This window comes from Citrus sinensis, chromosome 9, assembly GCF_022201045.2.
Source record: "Citrus sinensis cultivar Valencia sweet orange chromosome 9, DVS_A1.0, whole genome shotgun sequence".
NCBI classification, from domain to species: domain Eukaryota; kingdom Viridiplantae; phylum Streptophyta; class Magnoliopsida; order Sapindales; family Rutaceae; genus Citrus; species Citrus sinensis.
Window position 1 is genome coordinate 8,906,464 of NC_068564.1, and position 21,929 is coordinate 8,928,392.

General features: G+C 33.8%; 2 protein-coding genes across 5 annotated transcripts in view; one reads left to right on the top strand and one right to left on the bottom strand.

The window, feature by feature from the left end:
• Positions 1 to 265: 265 nt before the first annotated feature.
• Positions 266 to 10,761, bottom strand: LOC102630722 (nuclear pore complex protein NUP93A). The gene is made up of 15 exons (XM_006492885.4): positions 10,540 to 10,761; positions 9,552 to 9,643; positions 9,247 to 9,313; positions 8,763 to 8,822; positions 7,394 to 7,483; positions 6,311 to 6,580; positions 5,864 to 5,959; positions 5,614 to 5,748; positions 5,255 to 5,308; positions 5,031 to 5,114; positions 3,797 to 3,883; positions 2,793 to 3,695; positions 2,261 to 2,442; positions 1,159 to 1,450; positions 266 to 570 (listed from the first exon to the last, which is right to left on the bottom strand). Exons 1-15 carry the CDS (start codon positions 10,639 to 10,641, stop codon positions 493 to 495), a joined length of 2,592 nt encoding a protein of 863 aa, XP_006492948.2. The 5' UTR covers positions 10,642 to 10,761; the 3' UTR covers positions 266 to 492.
• A 1,847-nt stretch (positions 10,762 to 12,608) lies between these two features.
• Positions 12,609 to 21,929, top strand: part of LOC102631025 (mitochondrial acidic protein mam33) — a 38,090-nt gene continuing 28,769 nt past the window's right edge. Inside the window, exons 1-4 of one of the 4 annotated variants that reach the window (XM_006492887.4) lie at positions 12,610 to 12,778; positions 13,220 to 13,551; positions 14,942 to 15,124; positions 15,429 to 15,933. In XM_006492887.4, coding sequence (XP_006492950.2) covers positions 12,665 to 12,778; positions 13,220 to 13,551; positions 14,942 to 15,104 — 609 coding nt within the window. In that variant the 5' untranslated portion in view covers positions 12,610 to 12,664 and the 3' untranslated portion in view covers positions 15,105 to 15,124; positions 15,429 to 15,933. Of the gene's footprint in view, positions 12,779 to 13,219; positions 13,552 to 14,941; positions 15,342 to 15,428; positions 15,934 to 21,929 lie in introns of those variants that run through there. The other 3 variants (XM_052434491.1, XM_006492886.4, XM_052434492.1) reach the window with 3 other exon arrangements.

A 21,929-nucleotide genomic window follows, 5' to 3' on the forward strand; every position in this document is an offset into this window, starting at 1 on the left:
TATAATTTGCTTATAGATTGTAACAAATTAATGAAAAATACAACCCATAGCTTGTGATATGCAATGAAAAACTTTGAAGCGCACACAGAAAACTTATGGTAACATTGGACTCGAAGCATATTAAATGTCTTCTTAATTTAAATGGAATATTAGATGTAGCTTACTATTTTTCAACTTTTATCTTGATTCATATATGCACCCAAAGTGAATATAAATGGGGAGAGATATCGAACGCTTGCAATTGTTGAAATTTTACACAGAGACAGAAGCTTAGCAACTTTTTTTTTTCTTTTTTGGAAATAAAGTTGGAGAAAATTAATTCCAACAATAAAAATACCTTTCACTTCCATCCTAATGTCTCCGATAATTGTTTCAACACAACAAGGATTGATTTTTGTCATTCATATCTTACAAACCTTCTACATATAGTTTAAATGCATCCTCTCATACTTTCTTGGCCAGGTAGAGAAATTTCAGCTCTCTCAATTTGCTTCACAAGCTCCGGGCGACCCTTTCATACAAATCACGAGGCCAATTCTGATTCATATTGTTAGCAAGAAAGTTTGCAATCTGCATACGACAGAAGACACATCAGTGGTGAAGCAAGAGCATATATCAAAGAGGTATATGATACGCTCTCAAGCATTCTGAACAATCAAAATTTTGGGGACGGTACAAGTCCAAAAATACACCCTGAAAATTAATCTAACTCGCAAGACTATTTAGTAGAAATGGGATCCTCTTTTATTTTGAACTTGCCTAACATTTGAAAGATCTTTTGATAGTGTCTGAAGGACCAAAAAGGCATGTGGATCCATCCAACAAAAGAACAGCATATACAATACCATAGCATGAAAGCTTGATAATCCCAGATGGTCCTCCTTCAATATATCAAATCCATCCAAAACGATAGCATATACAATCCCTGTTAGTGTTTCTTCAAATTTTCTTATGTATTGGTGGGTGAGGGAGGCTATAAAGGATAAAATTTCGATGCAGGATATGCTATTTTTGGTATATGCATATGAAAATGAAAATTCTCTCAATACTATGAGCCACAAGGCAATTTAGACATTCTATAAACAAAATTATAAGCACAGAAGAGCAACTTTATCTGACTTTCAAAATTGAAGATCTAGATTAGCATCACCAGCATACCTTCGCCCTCATGGCACGAAGCGATCCATCGGTATCTGTAACATTGTCCAGACAAGTTAGAGCAACCCTCAGTAGGTCAGGCACACAAGCTTGGACGTGAGGAGATAAACTCTGAAACACATCAACCATGGCATCTGGAACTCGTGGATCAAATGGAAGAAATGGGAGTTTGGCGACCTCCCTCAAAGCATCTAAATAATGGCCTGACCTTGCCATCTTATGGACAGACAATATTGCCTCAAGCTGTCTCAATACAGTCTGTTGCTCCAGAACTTGCTCTCGTTCATGAAGACTGCAAGTGAAATTCAAGAGTCAGGAAAGAGCACAAAGATCTATGTAAATCATAACATCAAGTTATGAAAAGTTGCCAAAAGAAGCAAAGTAACTCAGAACAGTGCAAAAATTTAAAGTTTCGCAAATTATATATATATATATATATATTCATATGTCAGAAATTCTTTTAACTCACTAATTCACAAATTTGTATACCTTTCTACTGGTTGTAACATCCTAAAAATGAACTATTATTAATTCCTATGGAAAGATCTCAAACTTGAGACATAGTAATATTTTGAATACAATTGTCCAGACAAGGGATGGAGGAAAAACTCTATTACAAAGTCCATACCCAGTAAACCATTTTTATCGATTTCAGCCAAAATAATAATAATAATAAATATTTTTATCAGCAATAAACAAAATCAACCTAAACAAATAAGAGAAGTGAATAACATTGATTCCATAAGAAGTACAAGATTCCATACTTAATAAACTATTTTTATCTGCAATATATGAAATCATCCTAAATAAACAAGAGAAGAGAATAACATGAATGCATAGGAGTTTAAACTCAGAATATATTTCGGGAATTTCAATTATGACGGTTGCTTTTGATTTGGTTTAATTATATGTACTCTCGATCTGAGAAACAGAAGATCCCATAGTCCACAAGATCAGCTGTAAGGTAATGCCTTCAAAGTTTCAAAAGGTTTACCTAACAAGTTTTAAATAAGCCTTTTATTGTAATCATACAGCAACAATAGTAGCACAATATTAGCCAAAAACTCTATAAAAGACCAGGAAATGAAAAGCGTTTAATAACCTGACTTCAGGATAATATTTTTCCATCTCCAAAATTTCGTTGCCAGAATGAATTAGGCTAGCAGTCTGACTTTCACCATCCAACCTACCACGGGACATGGCAAAAATTGCTTCTGAGAGACACTTGTTAATTGTATCCAATGCCATTGAGAAGGCTCCAACTCTCTTCTGAAGTTCTATAGACTGAGTTTAGGTAATAAATAAGAATAAGAAGAAACAAAGGAAATATGTCAAACACAAAACTAATTAACAGAAGCAATTAAAGTAAAAACTATAAACTGAGGAAATAAAATATTTCATGAACATACAAAAGACCCTTAATACAATAGAAAAAGGGCCAAAGAGCAAATAAACAATAGGAACATGTAAGCAAGGACACAGGACCATAGTATTGAGGAATGTCTGGGTTGTAATCTATATAGACTGCCAGTGATTAGTTGATATGTTATTCCTTTTTATAAGAAGTTGATAGGTTATTCTTCAGTAGACAACCCAAATAAAGAAATTGAGGAAGGCAAGGACATAAAAATTACTTTATCATAAAGCCCAGCTTCCTGACACTGCCCAGCAGCTTCAAGTAAAAACTGTTGTCTAGCTTTGAGATCAGTTATATATCGTCCCAATTCACCTTCCTCCCCAGCTCCTCTTGAACCAAGTAAAAGATAAATTCCACCATCTCGTAACAATAGTTCAGTTAGAAGTTGCTTCAGCATCAAGCTTTTCTGCCTTTGTTGATCAACATTAGCTCTCCCAGTCCACGACAACTGTCCACCACCTACTGCAGCAGCAGCTTGTGCATAATATTCTAATGCCATCTGGAGATTGCCAAGACGAAGATAAGCAGACCCATATTGCCTAATTATGCTGGATGCCTCTGCATATGGATCCATCAATCCCAGTTTTTTCCCAGCACCAGAACCTTCAGAAAGGACCCCGTGGTCTGCTAGCACAATTGATATGTGGGCAGCATCAATATTATACCCCTCATCACCTGATTCTTTAGATAAATAAAGAACAGCTGGTAGCACCTGAATGCTTAAAAGCAACACATAAGGGTATACCAGAGGGTCCTTTCCATTTTTTGTATAATATGATGGATCAAACTTGTTTAGGTAAACCTGCAAATCATCCAAACTGTATGGGGCCAAGCCATCGCTCAGGACAACAGAAGGAGCTTCACTGGGTACATCCCGTATGGCTGAAAGTTTGAACCACAAAAAATCCTCTATAGTACCGAAAAGAGTTGGTAGATCTCTTAGCAGCCGGTCAATTTGCCGGCGAGAGCCAGATATGATAGCATAGAGTAGCAACTTTTTCTTGTCATATGCAGCTCGACCTACTCGATCACCCATTCTCAACATTTTATCACATTCTTCAGAACCAGCAGCTGCAATCTCCGGCGGCACCATACCTCCAGTGTTTATCCACTCTGTAAGCTATCAAAAAATAATAATAATAATAATAATAACAAAATAAAAATGTAATGGACAAGGCCTGATAATAAGGTTTTATGGATTAAGTAGTGAACAATGAGTACCAGAGGAGCAAACTGGTTTGAAGCACGGGATGATAGGGCAACGTTTCTTGCTTCATCATAGTATCCAGTTCTCAAGCAAAAATAAATCTGTTACAAACAAAAAGCAAAACTTAGAATGAAACTCATCCATAAATAAAAGCACTGAATAACTCCAAATAAACCTAAAGCTGATTCCATACCATTTCCTCCAAAATTTATCAATAATCTTAAAAGAAGAAAGGAAGGAAGGAAAATTGAGAACTCAACACTTCAAAATAGATAAACTTTAATAATATAAAAGGCCATGGAGTATCAGGTCTCTCACCAACACGATCTGCAAGTTAACATTCAAGCACACTTAATTAACATAGAAGCCTGCTCCATCTACTTAGGGATTGTTAGTGTTTTTGTTTGAAGTCTGAATATGACTCCATGGTCATTCAAATGTTTTTGTCTGCTTGCTTTTTTTTAAATTTTTTTTATTCAGGGTTATTCTAAGATATTTTTATCTGAACAGAAAAATAACATTTCCTAACTTATATCTGATTGCAAAAACTTCTGAAAAGATAAAAATCTTTATTTCCATAACAAACCATTCCTTTTTACCATATTAGAAGCTTATCTTTCCATACCAATTACATTCATAATTTATTCAAATAAATATCTCAAAACATTGCTTTCTAGATGTTCCTACTTAAAACGCAAAAACATTGAACAATTATATTCAAATGTGGGAGAAAATTCCAATACATTTCATTAAATGAATTAGAAAATAACAAGGCCGTAATGCACAAAGTCTCTTGCAACCAAGGAAAGCACACCAAAGCTAACAGAAAAGCGACATAATCTCATAGCATGCTCCATATGACTCAGATAATTTCTTCACTAATGCAAGTTCACCATTCAGGATAATAGGTCATAAATTTAAAAATGATTATAGGATTAAACTTATATAGCAAACCAAAACGCTTCATATATAGCAAGTAAGAGAATTAGAGAAGTCACGGATTACATATTTAAAAGTGTTTAACCCAAAAACTAGCAATTTATAAGCATTGTTTGCTACCTTCCGTTCAAATAACAATAAATATTTAACAAACTTAATTTCCAGGGGAACTAAACTGATCCCAACTTTAAGAAACTGGAACTTATAAGCAAGAAATTTGAACGGTAAATAAACTATCTACCATCATTTCATAATTGTAAAGCATAGAAGATTCAACAGAAAGGAAATGCCAGTGATATCAATCAAGACCTGCTGCCAAGTGGTATCAACTGGAGGCTGCCTACGAGTGTCACCAATGTCAAAATCCAAGACTCCATAATCCCTTAATCGTATCTGCATAGAAAGAAAAAATAAAATAAAAGAAGAGGCACATAACAAAACCAACAGACAAATTAAAAGGTGATGAAAGGCTCAAAAAGTAAAGTAACAAGTCAACATGCAAGATCAGGTTTACTAGCAATGTAAGGACATACTCGAAGAAAAGCCCGAACTCTCTGTAAATTTCCAACAACTCCACCAAGGGCAGCCTGTAATGGCAATTAATAGCATAACTAATCAGTGCTCAAACAAGCAGGGGGAGGTTGATTTATGTAGCTTTAGTACACAAGCACAAGATAGATTAAGAATACGCTGCTAGCAAAAGCAAAAGTTTGGAGGGCAGCTTTCAGAATGACAGCAAAAGCAATCTCACGTGTAAAAAGCAGCCAGAGAGCAAAGAAAATCAAAAGCAGTAACCAAACAGAACATCATTCATTAAACAATCAAGTAAAATCACCTCCTGAAAAAAGAGTGCAATCAATCGAATGAAACAGTACTAGAACAAAACCATTACCTGTGCAGGATGACTTTGTATAGTATCCATAATATACTTCTCGTGTCCCCATTCCAGGTGGCGCCTTGCACCAATTACAAGTGACATCTTTCTTGAAGCAGTCTGTTGCACAGTTGCATGCTCACCCATCATTGTCTGAAAGTTATTGAGAGATCATCATACTTGCATTGTAATATAATATAAAGCATGAAAATGCAAAAACAAGGTTACAGAGTAGCATGTATTAAGCAGATAAGAGAATAGAGTAAACCTGAAGAAGGTGCCATATTTTCTGTATGTTAACTGATTTTCCACTAGATGATTCAATGGCCAAGCTTTCATAAGCGCCCTTAAAAGCGGTAGCAGGCTAGATAAAATGACAAAACAGATGGTAAACACATAGAAAAGCATTTTTTTTTAAACAAACCAAAGACTGCATATGTCAATGCATGTTAGAATTGTAAATATTGATAAAATATAACCCAAAAAAAAATTTAAATAAAGGACAGAGCAGATATCAGTTATAATTTGCCAGGTATATTGTGTTAAAGAGCTGATATATTGCCAGCTTCACCAGAGATTGCTGTCAAGATGACAGCATATATTTCTGAAACAGCTAAAAGGTCATCAAATTAAAGTAAAATATATTTCAAACAAGAGACTTTGATGCCTTTCAAAATGTAGCATTATATAAATTTAACATAGAAAGGAGTCTTACTTTAAATGGCAGTCCTTGCTGCCTTGCATTGTTCAGGTTCTTCACAACTTCAGCGTAGACAGTTGCTTTTTTCTCAAGAAGTGGCTTATTAGCTAAAGGTACAAGCTCCATCCCAGAAGGACCTGAGGAAATCTGAGGACTAGAAGCCATGGATGCCATTTGACCAGGAAGAGTACCTCCAGTGCTCGTATCAGTCATGTTAGTCTTGGGTAATGTTGAAATTCGGCTTAAGCTCTGAAGAAAGTCACGTTTCTCTTTCTGCCAGTCTTCCTGCCAAAGATCAGATTACACCTATCAATCTGAAGTAAAAGAGCACAAGAATAGAGACTTCCGTTAGTTACCATCAAGATATTTACAGCTATTACCAGAAAAACAGTTCCCACAGTACAAGAACCCAAAATTTACTTCATCAACTGCAAGTGGTGGAGGTACCAAAAATTATAACATGTACTACTTTGAAGGATACAATCTTTTGTTCCAACAAGGTTATTGGGAAACTAAAAGAAAAGCTGGATATAACATTTTTTTCCATCATTTTTCTTAAAATTACAAGGGAATACCCACAAAATACACAATTGTTGCTGAACCCCGTACTTAACGGCTTCCATTAGAGCACAAAGAACCAATGTATTGGTCTAACTTAAATCAGTGACAACTTAATCAAAAGTAATCGTCATGACAAGATTTAAAGGGGCACAAAAAGGATATTCAAACAAGTTATCTACAGACTTCAATCTTGATTAAAAATGACACTGTTTTTATATTTTCTATCTTTCGAGTGAGTGTGCATGTTTGTACAGCAAAACTTAGAAAAAATAAACAATTTATTTAGGAAATGCAACTGAGTTATGCTCCAAAAATAGGGGCTAAAAAGATACAATGGGAGAAGAAATAAATGCAGCTGTTGATATTGGATATTACTTTAGTTTAAAAACATCTCTAAGAATTAAGAGAAAATCCATGAGAAAAGTAATTTTAATAGCCAAATACAATGAAGTAATTGTGATGGCAGCAGCATACACAAAAGAGAGCTAGAATTAAAATAATATTAAAGAGTCCAAAAATCTGTTGGGTTATACAAACCTCCAGAACTTTCATCATGTAATCATTAAAACTTCTAAGGTTATCTGTCTGAGCTTTTTGGATGGCTGACACCATTGCAACTTCATGAACCTGAGGTGAAAGATTAATGCATAAAAATTAAAATATGACCAATTATGCTTAAGGAAAGAAACAATATAAAGTGTAGTTAAATACGCTGTGTGGTATTTAACCCAAAGCAGAATTTAGCAACCAAATTAGTAAAAACTTGATCAAAACCATAAGTATCCATTTTATGGCACAACCACACATGAGAATCTAGAAAAATTATATAACATGACAATATGTTGATCATCGCAGTTCTTGCTTTGCACAGACATAGGTCAACAAACACTTTAACATCATAACTGATCAACATGTAGACTGGAGTTTACTTATATGCGAGAAAAATATGCAACAAAGAAAATTAGAAATCTCCTTTTCTTTCTCTTGGTTTGATAAGAAAGATATAAGAAAATTAGAAATCTGTTCTCATAAATTGTTAGATTACAACAATTCTTCCAGCAATTGAAAACAAGGCCATGAATAGGGGTTTCTCTTCTTACACAAAATATACACAAAGGTTGAAATACACAATCACAAGAGAAAGAAATGGGATGCAATGAGGTAGGGAATGTTTCATTTGCATATAATGAAGATTTTGGGGTTATCTCCTCACTTGTATACCTTTTTGCAGACAAAATTTGTTGTATTCTAAATCATTTTGCAAGTTCCAGATACTTTCACCAAGAACAGACTTCAGGTATGCTGGGAACAGTTTTTAAGTATAAATTTCATGTAGAGCACTATCTTCTTTCAAGCACTAAAAAGCTGAGGATGCATTCTATTTTTTTAATCTAAAAATGTTAGCATCTACATCTATGCTATCGATGCAAATGCTAAGGCAAGTCATATAATGCATAACTCTTTTCAATGGTCAGTATTTCTATATAGTAACAAAAATGCCAGTGTACTTGATTGGAGAAGGGAGAGCAACAGATTAAAACCGAAATACGATTGAGATTAAAACAAAAACACTATTTTATGATTCTTTTAAAATCAGTGTTTGGGAGCAAGAGAATATCCGAAGCGCACATAAATGGTCTAACTTATTCTCCTAAGATGCAGTTATTTCTTTAAATGCTAAACTGGATGGATAAAATTCCAATAATTCCAGTAACTGACGTAACACATAATTCCAGCTGAATAAGCATAAGGAGTTATACTACATAATTAAAGCCAACAATCATGAAGAATATAATTTTGCTGATCAAAGTCATACAGACATTAAAAAAGCTCAATATTAGCAGTAACAGCAATAACACATCTTAAGAATATACTGATAGCGAACAACTCTAGTACCAAAAGTTACCTGTTGCAGATATTCTTCCACACTAGTTGCCTCAGTGGGAAAAACATCCTCAAATGTTGTCTGTAAAAGAAAGTAACAAATGAGAAAAGATCATTTATTAGATGTAAATGATAGAAAAAGGAATAAATAAAAGAATTACAAAAACAAAAAAAACAGAGACAACAAAGCAACATAAAAGTTTGTGATGCAAGATAGACAGTCAACATCATAATCAAACCAAATGCAAGAGTTTGTAAAGTTAGCAATCAGAGCAAGTGAAGCATGGGCTGGCATGAGAGAAAAAGTGGAACTTACTCGACCTAGCTAAAAAATGTAAAATCAATTTCATTCAACAAAATATATGGAAGTCTCTACGATACAATTTTCATTGTTACATATTTGTACCACTGGAAATAAAAATTTGAAAAATAATGAAATGAAAATAGGTCACAACCAGAAAATTTTAGGTTACCATATATCAAATACAGTGTGTAATAAATTTCACCTTCAATTCAAATGACTTCAAATCTCTAGCAAGCTGTTCCGCATTTATTCCCTCACGTGCAAGTAGCCTGCAAATACAGTGCAAATGAATTAACAGCATGAAACCGTCAATCTTATGCTCCTAGTTCCGGAAGCTCAATTGCATCCATGTAGTAAACAAGAAATTATAGGAAAACAAATATTAAAGGCAATTTTCCCCAAACAAATTTCGAATCTCCATCCTGAGAAAAGAATCTTAGTTTAAACTAGCTTCCCTGATTTTTCAACAACCAATTAAGTGACAGTAGGTAGGAGAATCACAAGTACCTTGTGGCTGCAATAGACTGAGAAGGAGTCTCGGTTCTTATGGTTTTTGCCTTGAGCTTCTTTGACAATGCTTCTAGTTGATCTAAGTTCCTCTGAAAAGGGTACAATTTGTGAACCCAAAGTTAGGAAAAGCCATACACAAGCATCCAAACATACATATCTAAGTTTAAATAAACTAATTTTCTTTTGAGCAATAAAAATATAACAAGTTTAGTTTGGTTTGACAAAGAAGAGAGACTAATTCTGAACCAAGATATTTCATATCTTGCATCTTAGAGCTCAAAAACCTCCCCCCACTTCTCTCCAATGGAGCGAAGAGTCTTACGAGTGTAGACAGTCCAGTTCAGGTGAATTTCTCATTTTTTAATTCCAAAAAAAAAAATTGACACAATGTTATAAAGCTCAGACTAATTTTTAAAGACGCCGTTTGGTAAAATTTTTCTGTTTGCCCCTTTCCCTAAGATAAACAGCTGTTGACAAGCTGGTATTTTTCTCACTAAATGCTTTACAAAGTTTACAATTTACTAAACAACCAACGCATATTTCCTTGGAAAATAAGGATCAAACAAGCCTACTCCTTACATTATTTTATGTTTGCAAACGATAATCATCCAGAAATTAGGTCACTTGAAAGACCTCATAATTCACTCAATGTCAATTAACAAGAATAACAAAGAAACAAAATTCAATTTTTAACATTCACATTAGTAAAAGCAGAAACGAGGAGACAATGCATAACAAAATCATGTTCATGAACATTTATTTTTATTTCTCGATTTCTTTTTTAAAAAATTTCTTTTCATTCGGAACATTTTTTTCTTGGAAAGCAAAAAGAGATGCATTACTATCAGATTTCGGTGAGGACTTACAGAACTCGAGAGTTTAAGAGGATTAGTGAAACTAACAGCTGAAAACATATATATTTTACTTTCGTCTCTGGTCTCATTTTCTCGGGAAACAAACGGAAAGTGAAGAGAGAAAAGAGTACCTGAAGAGGAGGGAACTGAGCAGAAGGAGCTGCCTGTTCGAGAAGCTTTGTTGAGGAGTGAAGAAGATCGGTCCAGCCACTCATGTCTTGCTCACCCGCCATTTTGCTCGGTTCCAATTTTACTGAATCAATCAATGAGAGGGAAAAGGGTTTAAGAAGATTTCATATTAAGCCCTACTCCAGTCCTCCACTCAAACGGTTTAGTTTTTGATATTTCGCTTAATTGTCTGATGCGGCTAAATTACCCCAATAATATTGAATCTCGGATCGAGACCATGGAGGTTACGGGTCGGGTTGGGGCGAAATTTTACTTGAAAGTTGACAGCAAATAACCCAATGGCAAACGGAAATTCAAAAAATAACAAAATAATATATTATCGATAATGTTAGAGATCCTAATATTTGAATCTCGACTTGAATTTCATTGTCATATATCACTCGTTTATTATATAATGAATTTCATAATTTATAAAATTATTTAACTATCATTTAATAAATAAATGTCACATTAAATTAGAATCTAGATTTTAGAATGTTTAGCATTATTCATAAATTGTTAATAGAATATATTAAAGACCAACTTAATTAACCAAGGGTGTTTTTGGTTGGAGGATTAAAAGTGGGGATTAAACTCTTTTTTAAAAATTTTATCCTTATCTCATGTTTGGTACTGTCAAGGGTATTGAGATTTAGTTATCCTGGACTCACAAGCTAATCTTAATTTTATAAAGGAAATTATCCCAAGGGGGGTCATGGGATTAGTTAGTATTGAATTATATTGATAACTAAATTAAATATAATAATTTATAAATATTAAAATTATACTAATATGTGATAAATGCAATAAAAATATTGATTTTAATAATATAAATAATAAATTATACTAAAAATCATTATTAATTTTACATTAAATTAAAAATCTATTTTAATTCATTTAATTATTAAATATTTTTATAATTCTAAATTTACATTATAAATTAATTATTAAATTAGTATTCAAAAAGATAAATTTTTATAAAATAATAGATTATTGAATAAAAATAATATAAATATCATATATATATTTAACAAAATAAAAATTATTTAAATTATGATTTATATTTCATTAATGTCACTGAAGTTGATTTGTATAATTAATAATACAAAATTTTAGTTTATAATGATATTAATAATAATAATAATAACTTGTAAATTGTAATATTATAATATAAAACATGATTATTTATAGTCCAATCCAATATTGCATCAAATACAACATAATATTATATATAATCCAATATTATCCAATCTAATCCGGCATACCAAACGAGCCCTAAAGGAATGCAATTGCTCACGAACGTCTATTAACAAGCTTTATCCAGTTGGTCACTCAATTCGAATACTAGGCAAATAAGCTTTAGATAAGAATAAAATTGATATTCAACTTTCTAACTACTACTATATATCACTGTTATTACACCAATAACTATAGTAGCATTCACACATTTGATGGTTAAATAAAGAAATAATTGTTCACTGATGTAGAGGGTAAAATTATTAAGTTAACAAGTAAGGTGGCGTTTACTCAGTTGATAGATAAATAAAATAATAAGTAATTTTAGAAGTAATGAAATTTTATTGTTACAGGCCACGGAGGGAATTGAGTTGTGTTAGACAATAATAATAATAGAAAAAAAAATTGCTGAATTACTAGCTTATTACGTGGCCTATTTATTCATGTTTTTAAATTCAATTTTTATTATTACATAACACAACGGTAATATTTACATTTTCATTTATAAGTTTTTGAACATGATGAATTACGAAAGCATTTTCACCTGGATTCAAATAAAAATATTGAAAAAGGATTATTATTAAAATAATTACCACCAAATGCAATTGCCCAATTTTCATTGGATCTGATACTTCTGATTTAACTATTAAACTTTTAAATGTTTTTGTCATAATTATTTAAAAAAAAAAAAAAAACTGGGGAAGAAAAGAATGCGAGTTTTCTGAATGACCCCCTACAGTTTGATTAATTATGCAAATAACCATTTTATGGGAAAACTTGTACTACTTTGTGCGCAATAACGGGACGCGAATCAGAAAGCAAAGAAGGGAGAGTGTGTGTGTAAAATTGAAAATGCCTAAAGCCAGCCCAATTTTGCGCAAGGGACAGAAAGCTCTCCAGGATCTTAGCTTGCTCAAGATCTTGAACTCTGAAATTACCCACGAGCTCTCTTCCAACCGCTTTCAGGTATACATAACTGGTGAATGTAATACAACTATTTTTAAACCCATAACTAGGTGAAAATATTAACCAGGATTTGCTTTTGATGCTTTATTGATGATGCTTAATGGGTTTTTTACTTCTTTTAAGCATGCTTTTGTTTCGTACTAACAACTTCGGTGGGCCATTGGGTGTTTTGTGGAAGTTGAGTTACACCATTTTGTTGTAGATAGTATTTGACGCTAAAGAAGCTTTTATTCGTAATAAGAACATACAAGGAAACTTACCCAGAAAAAATATTAGGAAGATTTAACCATATTCTTTTTATTAAATATGTAGCATGCTTATTATCTTTCGGCCATCTGATCACCACATACACAGGGAAATATATTCCAATAGTGTGTCTAGTACTATGAATTCAAGAAATTAGGGGTCCTTTTCGGCTAATGTATGTTGATGGGCATGCAGGATAATCAAAGTGGTACCTTGGGGGATTTTAAGGTTGAATATGATGCGCCACAGTCCCAAGATGTGGTTTTGCGGAGGAAATTTGAGTCAGGTGAGGAAGTAGCAGTTTCGGCGTTGCTGGGGCCAGAGACCTTCGTAAGAGAGAGTAGGTTTCCGAGGGAAGTTTTGATGAAAGTATGTCTCACAAAGCCGGGCCTCTGTTCCATTTTGCAGTTTGATTGCAGAGTTACTGAGAAGCATATTGAGGGGTCTGACTTTGACATCCGTAATGCCTATTATCTCCAATCATCAACCTGTCTTGGTCGTCCACTCTACAGAGGCCCCATGTTCAGGTAGAGTTTTTCCATCATACTCATGATGTTACTAATTATAAATCTAAATCACCTGAACACAATCTGAACTTGTTTATTTGTCAGTAACCTTAACCCTTAGTACAAATAGGGCAATTGTTGTAGCATGTGACTTAAAGGAAGAAGTCTAGAAGAAACAATATGTACATACATGGTTTGCGTTTTTCTTGTGTTTGAACTGAGAACTTAATGCTTCTAGAGGACCTTGCTAGGGTACAATTGGGTTCTCTTGAGCTAGGTGCCATATCTCTATGTTCAGTTTGATTAGTGAGGTTGTTATGTGTTTTCCATCCCGGTACAATAGCTAATTCCGATAAGTTATTGATGGATAAGAATTCAAGAGTAATGTTGGTCATGGGGAGAATTTGCATGTTCAATTTTGGCTGTTGGAGTTGAAGGGATGCTTTTGAGGATAGACTTCCCCATATGTTAGTACATTAGATAGGTGGGAGGGATAATGGCCATTAGATTTGATAGCCTCTTGATGAATCCTTTTAATTATTGAACATTGTAAATGCATCTCCTCTTATAGGCTGCTTTATATTCTCATGTCCTTAGTAATGGTTGGACAGGCAGCATACCTGTTACCTAGATGAGAATTCACTCTAGTTTTCTCTCTTTACACTTGTAATTGCCCCAGCCAAAGAGATAAGCTGTTATTGGATTCTGTTAATGCTTCTCCCCTTCTCCCATCCAATCCGCCCTCCCTTTCCTCCAGTTTGTAAGTTGTATTGAATAAACTTTCCACTGTGCACTACTGTGGTTGAAGTTTATTCATTTTTTTTAAATACCTAAACATTCATGTGTCTCCTCATGCGGTATCGGTGTTCTATCAGTTGCCTCTTTTCTGCTTTTGTGATGTGATTTTACTTTAATTTTTTTTTTTCAAATTTTTAAGTTAAAAGATACATAAGGTAAACGTTATATTTTATATCAATGATGAAATTTTGGCTGAAAAATGGAGCATGATTTTTTTATTGCATGCCCTTTCCTGTGCTTGTCATTGTAACAAGGGGTGCTGAAGATATTGGTATGTAATAGAACTGTGGGATGCTGTTTCTTATTAATGAAATTAAGAAGATTTGATTGTCATTATTTCAGTATTTTATATTCATTTACTCAGACACAACTGGTGATTATGCTAAATAGATACAATTAAAAAAAAAAAAAACTAACTAAAAATAACTCCAACAATCATCAAGCTCTTCTCAGTGTAAGGCTTGGCCCTGGCTATTGCATAATCTTTGTATTTGTTCGCTAAAATCACAAGACAGAACATACTTGTTTAACTGAAATCATTGTTGTGTTTCATTACTCCAGAGTCGCATTGAGTTCCTTGGTTACATAATCACCCTTCTTGTTGCATTTGCAGTTCTTTGGACCCTCAATTACAAGTCGCGCTCAAGGAATATCTAGTTGCCAGAGGAATTGGAGAACACTTAACCAACTATCTTCTCCTCCACCTACACAAAAAGGAGCAAGATCAATACGTGAACTGGTTGCAAAAGCTTGAATCCATGGTAGCCAAAAGCTGAGTGACATAGACAACATACTGGTACAGTGCCTGAAAATTTTACACCCTGGCCCATCTTTTTGAGCACCCTCCATGTCCTGCCCTTTGTTCTGGAAAAAGGGTCACAGCTGAAAGTAATTCAATTCAGCTCATAATTTAACTTGATATGAAAATACCATTACCTTATCAAGAGTTGTATCATCTTTTCCCAAATTTCTGCAATGAATGATTTATATCCCATATTCAAATTTTCTGGGCATACTTTTGTCTAAAGCTAAAATGTTTGCGACCGTTAAATGGACTGCTGGAGTTGTCTTACAATGATGGTTGGTTTTATATGTTGCAGCATGCAATAATAGACTATCGATGAAGGTCTGACCTGATTGTGTTAAAGGGTTAGAAGTTTTCTGCAGGTTAATGCTTAAGATGCTGGAGACTAAACTAGGTTGATAAGTTAAAATAATCATTTTTTCCTGCCACCATTAACGGGTGCTATACGTGCAATTGCAAGAGACCAACGGTAGAAATGTGGATATAATAAGAAGGAAGAGATTTAAGTGTGCGAAAAGGGAAAGAGTTTGCGTGTGCGACTTTGTGTATGGTGAGTTTTCATTAAGGAGAGTTTCATTGTGGTCTATACTTTTCTAATAAGAACTCGTCGCGCACGAAGTTGTCCACCGATAAATAGCTCCCTAATAAGAAGATGGTTCTATTTAAAATGTGAGACTTTACTTCTTTTTGGTCAGGTTGAGTGATGGTTTTGTATTCTTTTAAAAACACAATATATGCGGTAATAATAAATATCATATTGTAAAATTAATTTAGAGAAATAGAGTTTGACTTTGTATACATATGTAACATTCGTCATCTGCCTTCCTTTTCTGATTTGATATTTTTACTTCTTGCATCGTTTTTCATTTTGTTTTTCAAACCACAGCAAAATTTGTTGGGTACTGATAGCAACAACGCATCCAACAATTATGCTCTTATGTATTTTTGTTTATCATGATTTTATTACCTCCATTTGATTTTCAATTGGACAACTCAAAACTTGTTTGTATATAAATTTGGATTTGATTAGGATATATATTTTTTATTTTATTTGAAAAGATTCTTATTTAAGGAGTAAGTAATTTTTCTTTTGAAGTTTAAATTATTCATGGAAGAACACAATATGTATAAGAAAATGAATAATTTTCTCACAAGTAATAATTACTATATATAGAGAGATTGGATTTTTTTGTTCGTAAAACACAACAATCAACTTTTTTGCAAGTAAACTATTTCAAATGTAAAAGAAATGGTAGGTTTATTGAGAGATCTAGTGTAATAATTTTTTATATAGTAAATTTTTCTCTCATCGTTCTTGACTGCCGTGATTTTTATTTGGTATAAGATTTCATTTAAATTCTTGTGTTATGTGATTGATTTTTATTCTCTATCTATTTTATTTATTTATTTTTCATTTGATATTTTTACTTGTAAGATCTTTGATGAGATTAAAAATCCCTAAAAATTTTAATTCATTAAAAACGTGACCGTTTGAGTTGTTGAATTTAAAATAGATGAATATTTGACGAAAAAGAAAGAAAAATCTACAAAAGTGGTTATTTGCTTAGAACATCTAATTTAGGGTCGGGCTTATGCTTGTTTATTAGCATTTTCTTTTGTAATTTATAGTTTATCTCCTCATTACTTTTAGATAATCAGTTAGGAAAACTATAGTCTACAGATACTAATATTGAAATACTCACAATAATCACTCATTTACAATTAATAGTGTTGCTCCCATTTAGATGCTACTACCCTATTATCAAAATTATCGGTTGCTGAAGGTATCTAATATCTACCCAGCATTTGATCCTTTAGACTCACTGTTAAATATTCTCTAGCCCCATGTCTTTGGCAAGGAACATTATCGTTATAAAGAACAACAGGACATTACAGCAATCCCTAGGTTGGACGACCTCTCTGAAGAGGAAGTGTAGCAAGGGCGCGAAAAATTGAGCGTTTCTTATCACAACCCTTTTTCGTAGCCGAAGTATTTACCGGTTCCCCGGGGAAATATGTTGGTCTAGCCGAAACTATTAGAGGGTTTAAATTGATCCTGTCCGGAGAATTAGATGGTCTTCCTGAGCAGGCCTTTTATTTGGTAGGTAACATAGATGAAGTTACTGCGAAGGCTACAAACTTAGAAATGGAGAGTAATTTGAAGAAATGACCTTAAATCTTTGTGTACTGACCCCTAATCGAATTGTTTGGGATTCAGAAGTGAAAGAAATCATTTTATCTACTAATAGTGGACAAATCGGCGTATTACCAAATCACGCGCCTATTGCCACAGCTGTAGATATAGGTATTTTAAAATTCTGATTTAACAAACAATAGTTCTCTTCACGATGGCTCTGATGGGTGGTTTTGCTAGAATAGGGAATAATGAGATCACTATTTTAGTAAATGATGCGGAGAAGAGTAGTGACATTGATCCCCAAGAAGCCCAGCAAACTCTTGAAATAGCAGAAGCTAATTTGAGGAAAGCTGAAAGCAAGAGACAAACAATTGAGGCAAATCTAGCTCTCAGACGAGCTAGGACACGAGTAGAGGTTATCAATGCAGACAATATGACTAATTGGTGCGCCTGAATAGAATAATCCAACTAATTGAATCCAATTAAATTCAATCAAGTGGAATTGGATTCTGACGGAAGGAAAAAGGTTTCAATTCGAAAATCAAATTGAATCGGATAGAAAAGATACAAAATCAATAAACAAAGGTGAGTAGAAAAACTTATTAGATACCATTGGCCGTGGTATCTAATAATTTCTAACTGATACTGGAATTGAATAACAGGTAAATACTGTGATAAAGTAAAGAGTATTGTGGAATGTTGTGAATGGAATCCGTCTAATTTAATCACAGTCATTAATATTGATCACATCATTTACACTTCTTTCAATATTATATAAATTATATAATTTCAAGGTGAGAATGATCATGTCCTTTCAAAAGTCTCCCCTCTCTTTAGCTTTTTTTTTTCCACTCTTTTTTCTTTTCGTGAAGTCTTAACTTTCTCGTTTGAACTAACTTTATGTAAATTGACTAAATTCTTTTCTAAAAAGGTGTTATTATCTTTTTTTTTCCTACTAAAATAACTGGAAAATAACATTTAAATGTAGTAAATATTGCATTCTAATATTTTATAATTAATAAATTACAAAACTCTTATATTTTACTACTTTTACTATCAAATGACCGCTAGTTGACCTTTAATGTACTAATTATGCCATGTTTTAATAAGAAAAAAAAAGGAGTTTAATAAATAAATTTATAAGTTTAAATAGCTCAAATCTTACACATATTCTTACACATATATTCACATATAAAATAACAAGAATGCCCTTGACATAAGTATCCACAATAAACCATCTTAAGGCTGGGGTATAATTAACATGGGTATAATTGTTAGTTTTTCTATTACTATTTTAAATTTCAAGGTAAAATAGTTTTTTTATTTAACCAGAGTTTAATTGGCATTTTACAAGTCAACATTATATTTTGTAGGGTCAGCTTTCAATGAAGATGCTTTCTTATTGTTAATGTGTACTTCTCTATTTTTGTCTCTGGGACTTGACTTTGGCCGCAGCTAGAGAATTTTAGGTTTTATTTTGGCCACAGCAAGAGAATTTTAGGTTTTATTTCAACCTCGTGAGGCGTGTCATGATATGACTGGGTAATAATAAACATTTGCAATCATCATAGAACTTAAAACCATGCAATAATACGTAAAGTGGTTCGACGATGAAAAAGTGTTTCAACTTCACCATGCACTAACGTTGAAGCTATAGACAGCTCAATGAAAAGCCAAGAGGGAGTTGAGAAAAATTAGCTTCCTCTCTTTACCCTTTCCTTCATAATTTCTCTCAACTCTCTGCTTTCTCTCTACTTCCAAAGCAGAATCTGTTAAGTTACAGACTACTGTCGTATGTTCGTCTCTCTCAACAACAGGGGGAAAATATGGACAAGTTTTTCGAAATAAAGGTTCTCTCTCTTCAATCTTACTCCCTTCTACTTCAATCATTTAATCATTTTTTTAGTTTCTCGGCAACCAAACGGAAATATTAGAAAGAGAAACTGATATTCTTTGTTAATACTTCAAACTTTTTTTATCAATTTTTTTTCCATTTTTGCAGATTAGAGCAAAATTTTCTCTCTCTCTCTTTTTTTCAATTAGAAATAAAGGTGTTATTCTCTTTTTTTTAACTGGAAATATATTCAAGTCCATGCAATAACGTAAACAATGATGCTCAAGGAAGCCAAATCACTTGAGAACACTGTTATGAAGGGAAACCTAAGAGGGAGTTGAGAACACTGTTATGCAATAAGTCTTTGGCCATTACGAGGACACTGTTATGGATTTGGCTTCCGCTCTTTACCCTTTTCGTCAAAATTTTTCTCAATTCTCCGCTTTCTCTCTTTCCAAAGCAGAATCTGTTAAGTTCGTCTCTCTCAACAAAAGGGGGAAATGGACAAGTTTTTCAACTGGAAGGACTTCGATGTGGAGCACAAGAATCCATCGGAGGAAGCCTTGCGACGGTGGAGATCCGCCGCCTCTATCGTCAAGAACCGCCGTCGACGCTTCCGTATGGTGGCCGATCTCGATAAGAGATCAGAGGCCGAGAAGAAAAAGCTCGAAATAAAGGTTCTCTCTCTACTTCCAAATTATGTGATTATTTTTTATCTCATCCTTGTCTTTTCTTCGGTTTTCCCCAGCAAAAAATACAAGTTGCTATTGACGTTCAAAGGGCAGCTTTACAGTTAACTGATGGTAAGATATCCACCTTCTTGTAGTGTCCACAAGGCTTTTCCTTTGCCTTTGGACCTTTTGATTCTTATTCTTTCAATTCTTTTTCCCAAATCGATTTGTGCTCTTGTCCAGCTGCTGGTCGTGCTGAATACAAGCTCTCAGAGGAGACTAGACAAGCGGGTTTTGGTATTGACCCTGATGATCTAGCAGCTATTGTTTGCGGTCATGATATTGAAGGCTTGAAATCTAATGAGGGAGTTGAAGGAGTTGCACAAAAACTCTCTGTCTCCCTAAATGAAGGTGTCCACAAACGTGATGTACCTATCAGGCAAAATATCTATGGCGTCAACCGTTACACAGAGAAACCTCCCAGATCATTTTTTATGTTTGTATGGGAAGCACTGCAAGATTTAACATTAATTATCCTTATGGTTTGCGCCGGTTTATCTATAGGTGTAGGGCTTGCTAGAGAAGGGTGGCCAGAGGGCATCTATGATGGGTTGCACTACAAGAAAATAGGGATAAGGCAACATCATTTTAACAACGTGCACGTATGAAATGTTGTCAAATTTATAATTTAACAACAATCGCAAATTGCATGTTGGCAAATATAAAGTTTTAGCAACACACAATGAGTGACCATTGAGTTAAACTTTATCACAACAAGCAATCATTTGTTGCGATATAGGAATATGTAATGACAACATTCAAACTTTGCATGTTGTAATTAGTTATTTAAGACAACATTGAATTGTCTGTTGCATAAATTATTATTTAAATAACAACATTTAGTTGTGTGTTGTTAAATTTTTTTTAACTCAATTTAATATGAAGTTGGTGTAAATTAGACATAAATAGATGCTTATGAAATTTATTCATAAAAATATTATAACAAAATTTTTTTTGAGTATTGTTGAGTGTTAGAAAATGCATATTTATAAAGGAGAAAACCGTCATTTTACATTTCAAGTCTTACTAACAACCCTTACTTTTATGTATTTAACATTCTTATGATTTAATTACGTGTGTTTTATTTTAATTAAGTAATTTATGTATTTTAGGGGCATTATAGTCATTTCACAATAAAGGAGAGATCAGACGGCAAAACGGACATCACTTTTGAACTCAGGACGGTCGAAAACCTTAGGAGGAGCATAAAAGGAAAAATGGTACTATTCACGTGTACGATACTGTATACGTTACTGTTCACGACACTGTTCACATAGACGGATGATGACGTGGCATTGCCCGATGATGTGGCATTGACTGATGAGGTGTCACGATCCTGTTGGACTAAAATTCTTATGTACTGTTGATGGTGACGTGGCAGCATATCAGTGGACGAAAAATCTCGCGTACGGTGCATGCATCACACAGGATTATTTTCAACCAAACCGCGTTACTGTTCATCCGGGTCAAACCGCGTTACTGTTCAAAGTCGGGTCAAACCGTGTTACTGTTCATCCGCGTGGTCAAACCGTGGACTGTTGACTGATGACGTGGCGCAATCCTGAGCGTCCAAACTATTTTTAATCCGATGGCCATGATTTACTCCATGTATCTATAAAAAGGGGGCCTCCCCCCCCTAATTTGAGATCTCTGAATCCATTTTTGGGATCCATTTTCTGTAATTCCTTCTCCATCTTGTATTTTCTTCGTATTTTAATAAATTCCCATTTTACCCCTAGTTCAATTATGAGTGGCTAATTTTCTTTCAAGCTTGGGTTGAAGGTGAAGTCTCAACATGTGTCATGGGCTTTATTTGGTAAATTTATTTTCTCATCCCCTCTAGTTTTTGTGGATGTTTTGACTTCTCGTCGACAAATAATACTAATCTTGTCTAGTACCGCCTTGGTTTCACCGGCCCTCTAGTATAAGATTATTATTATTTGGCACGATAAGCCCTTAGCACCATATTGATTAGAGCGTGGTTCATGAGGTGTGGATTCCCCCCTCATGATTTAATTGGCATTAATACGGATTATTTAGCCCATGATGCATGTTGATATGGATCCAGATACCCAAGTACGTCATTTCAATAGA

Excerpts from the sequence above, each read along its gene's own strand:
- LOC102630722 (XM_006492885.4), bottom strand. The coding sequence starts at position 10,641 with ATGGCGGGTGAGCAAGACATGAGTGGCTGGACCGATCTTCTTCACTCC. Across the intron at positions 7,484-8,762 it reads TGGAAGAATATCTGCAACAG|GTTCATGAAGTTGCAATGGT; the intron begins GTAACTTTTGGT and ends CTTTCACCTCAG. Across the intron at positions 5,115-5,254 it reads GAGTTCGGGCTTTTCTTCGA|ATACGATTAAGGGATTATGG; the intron begins GTATGTCCTTAC and ends CTTTCTATGCAG.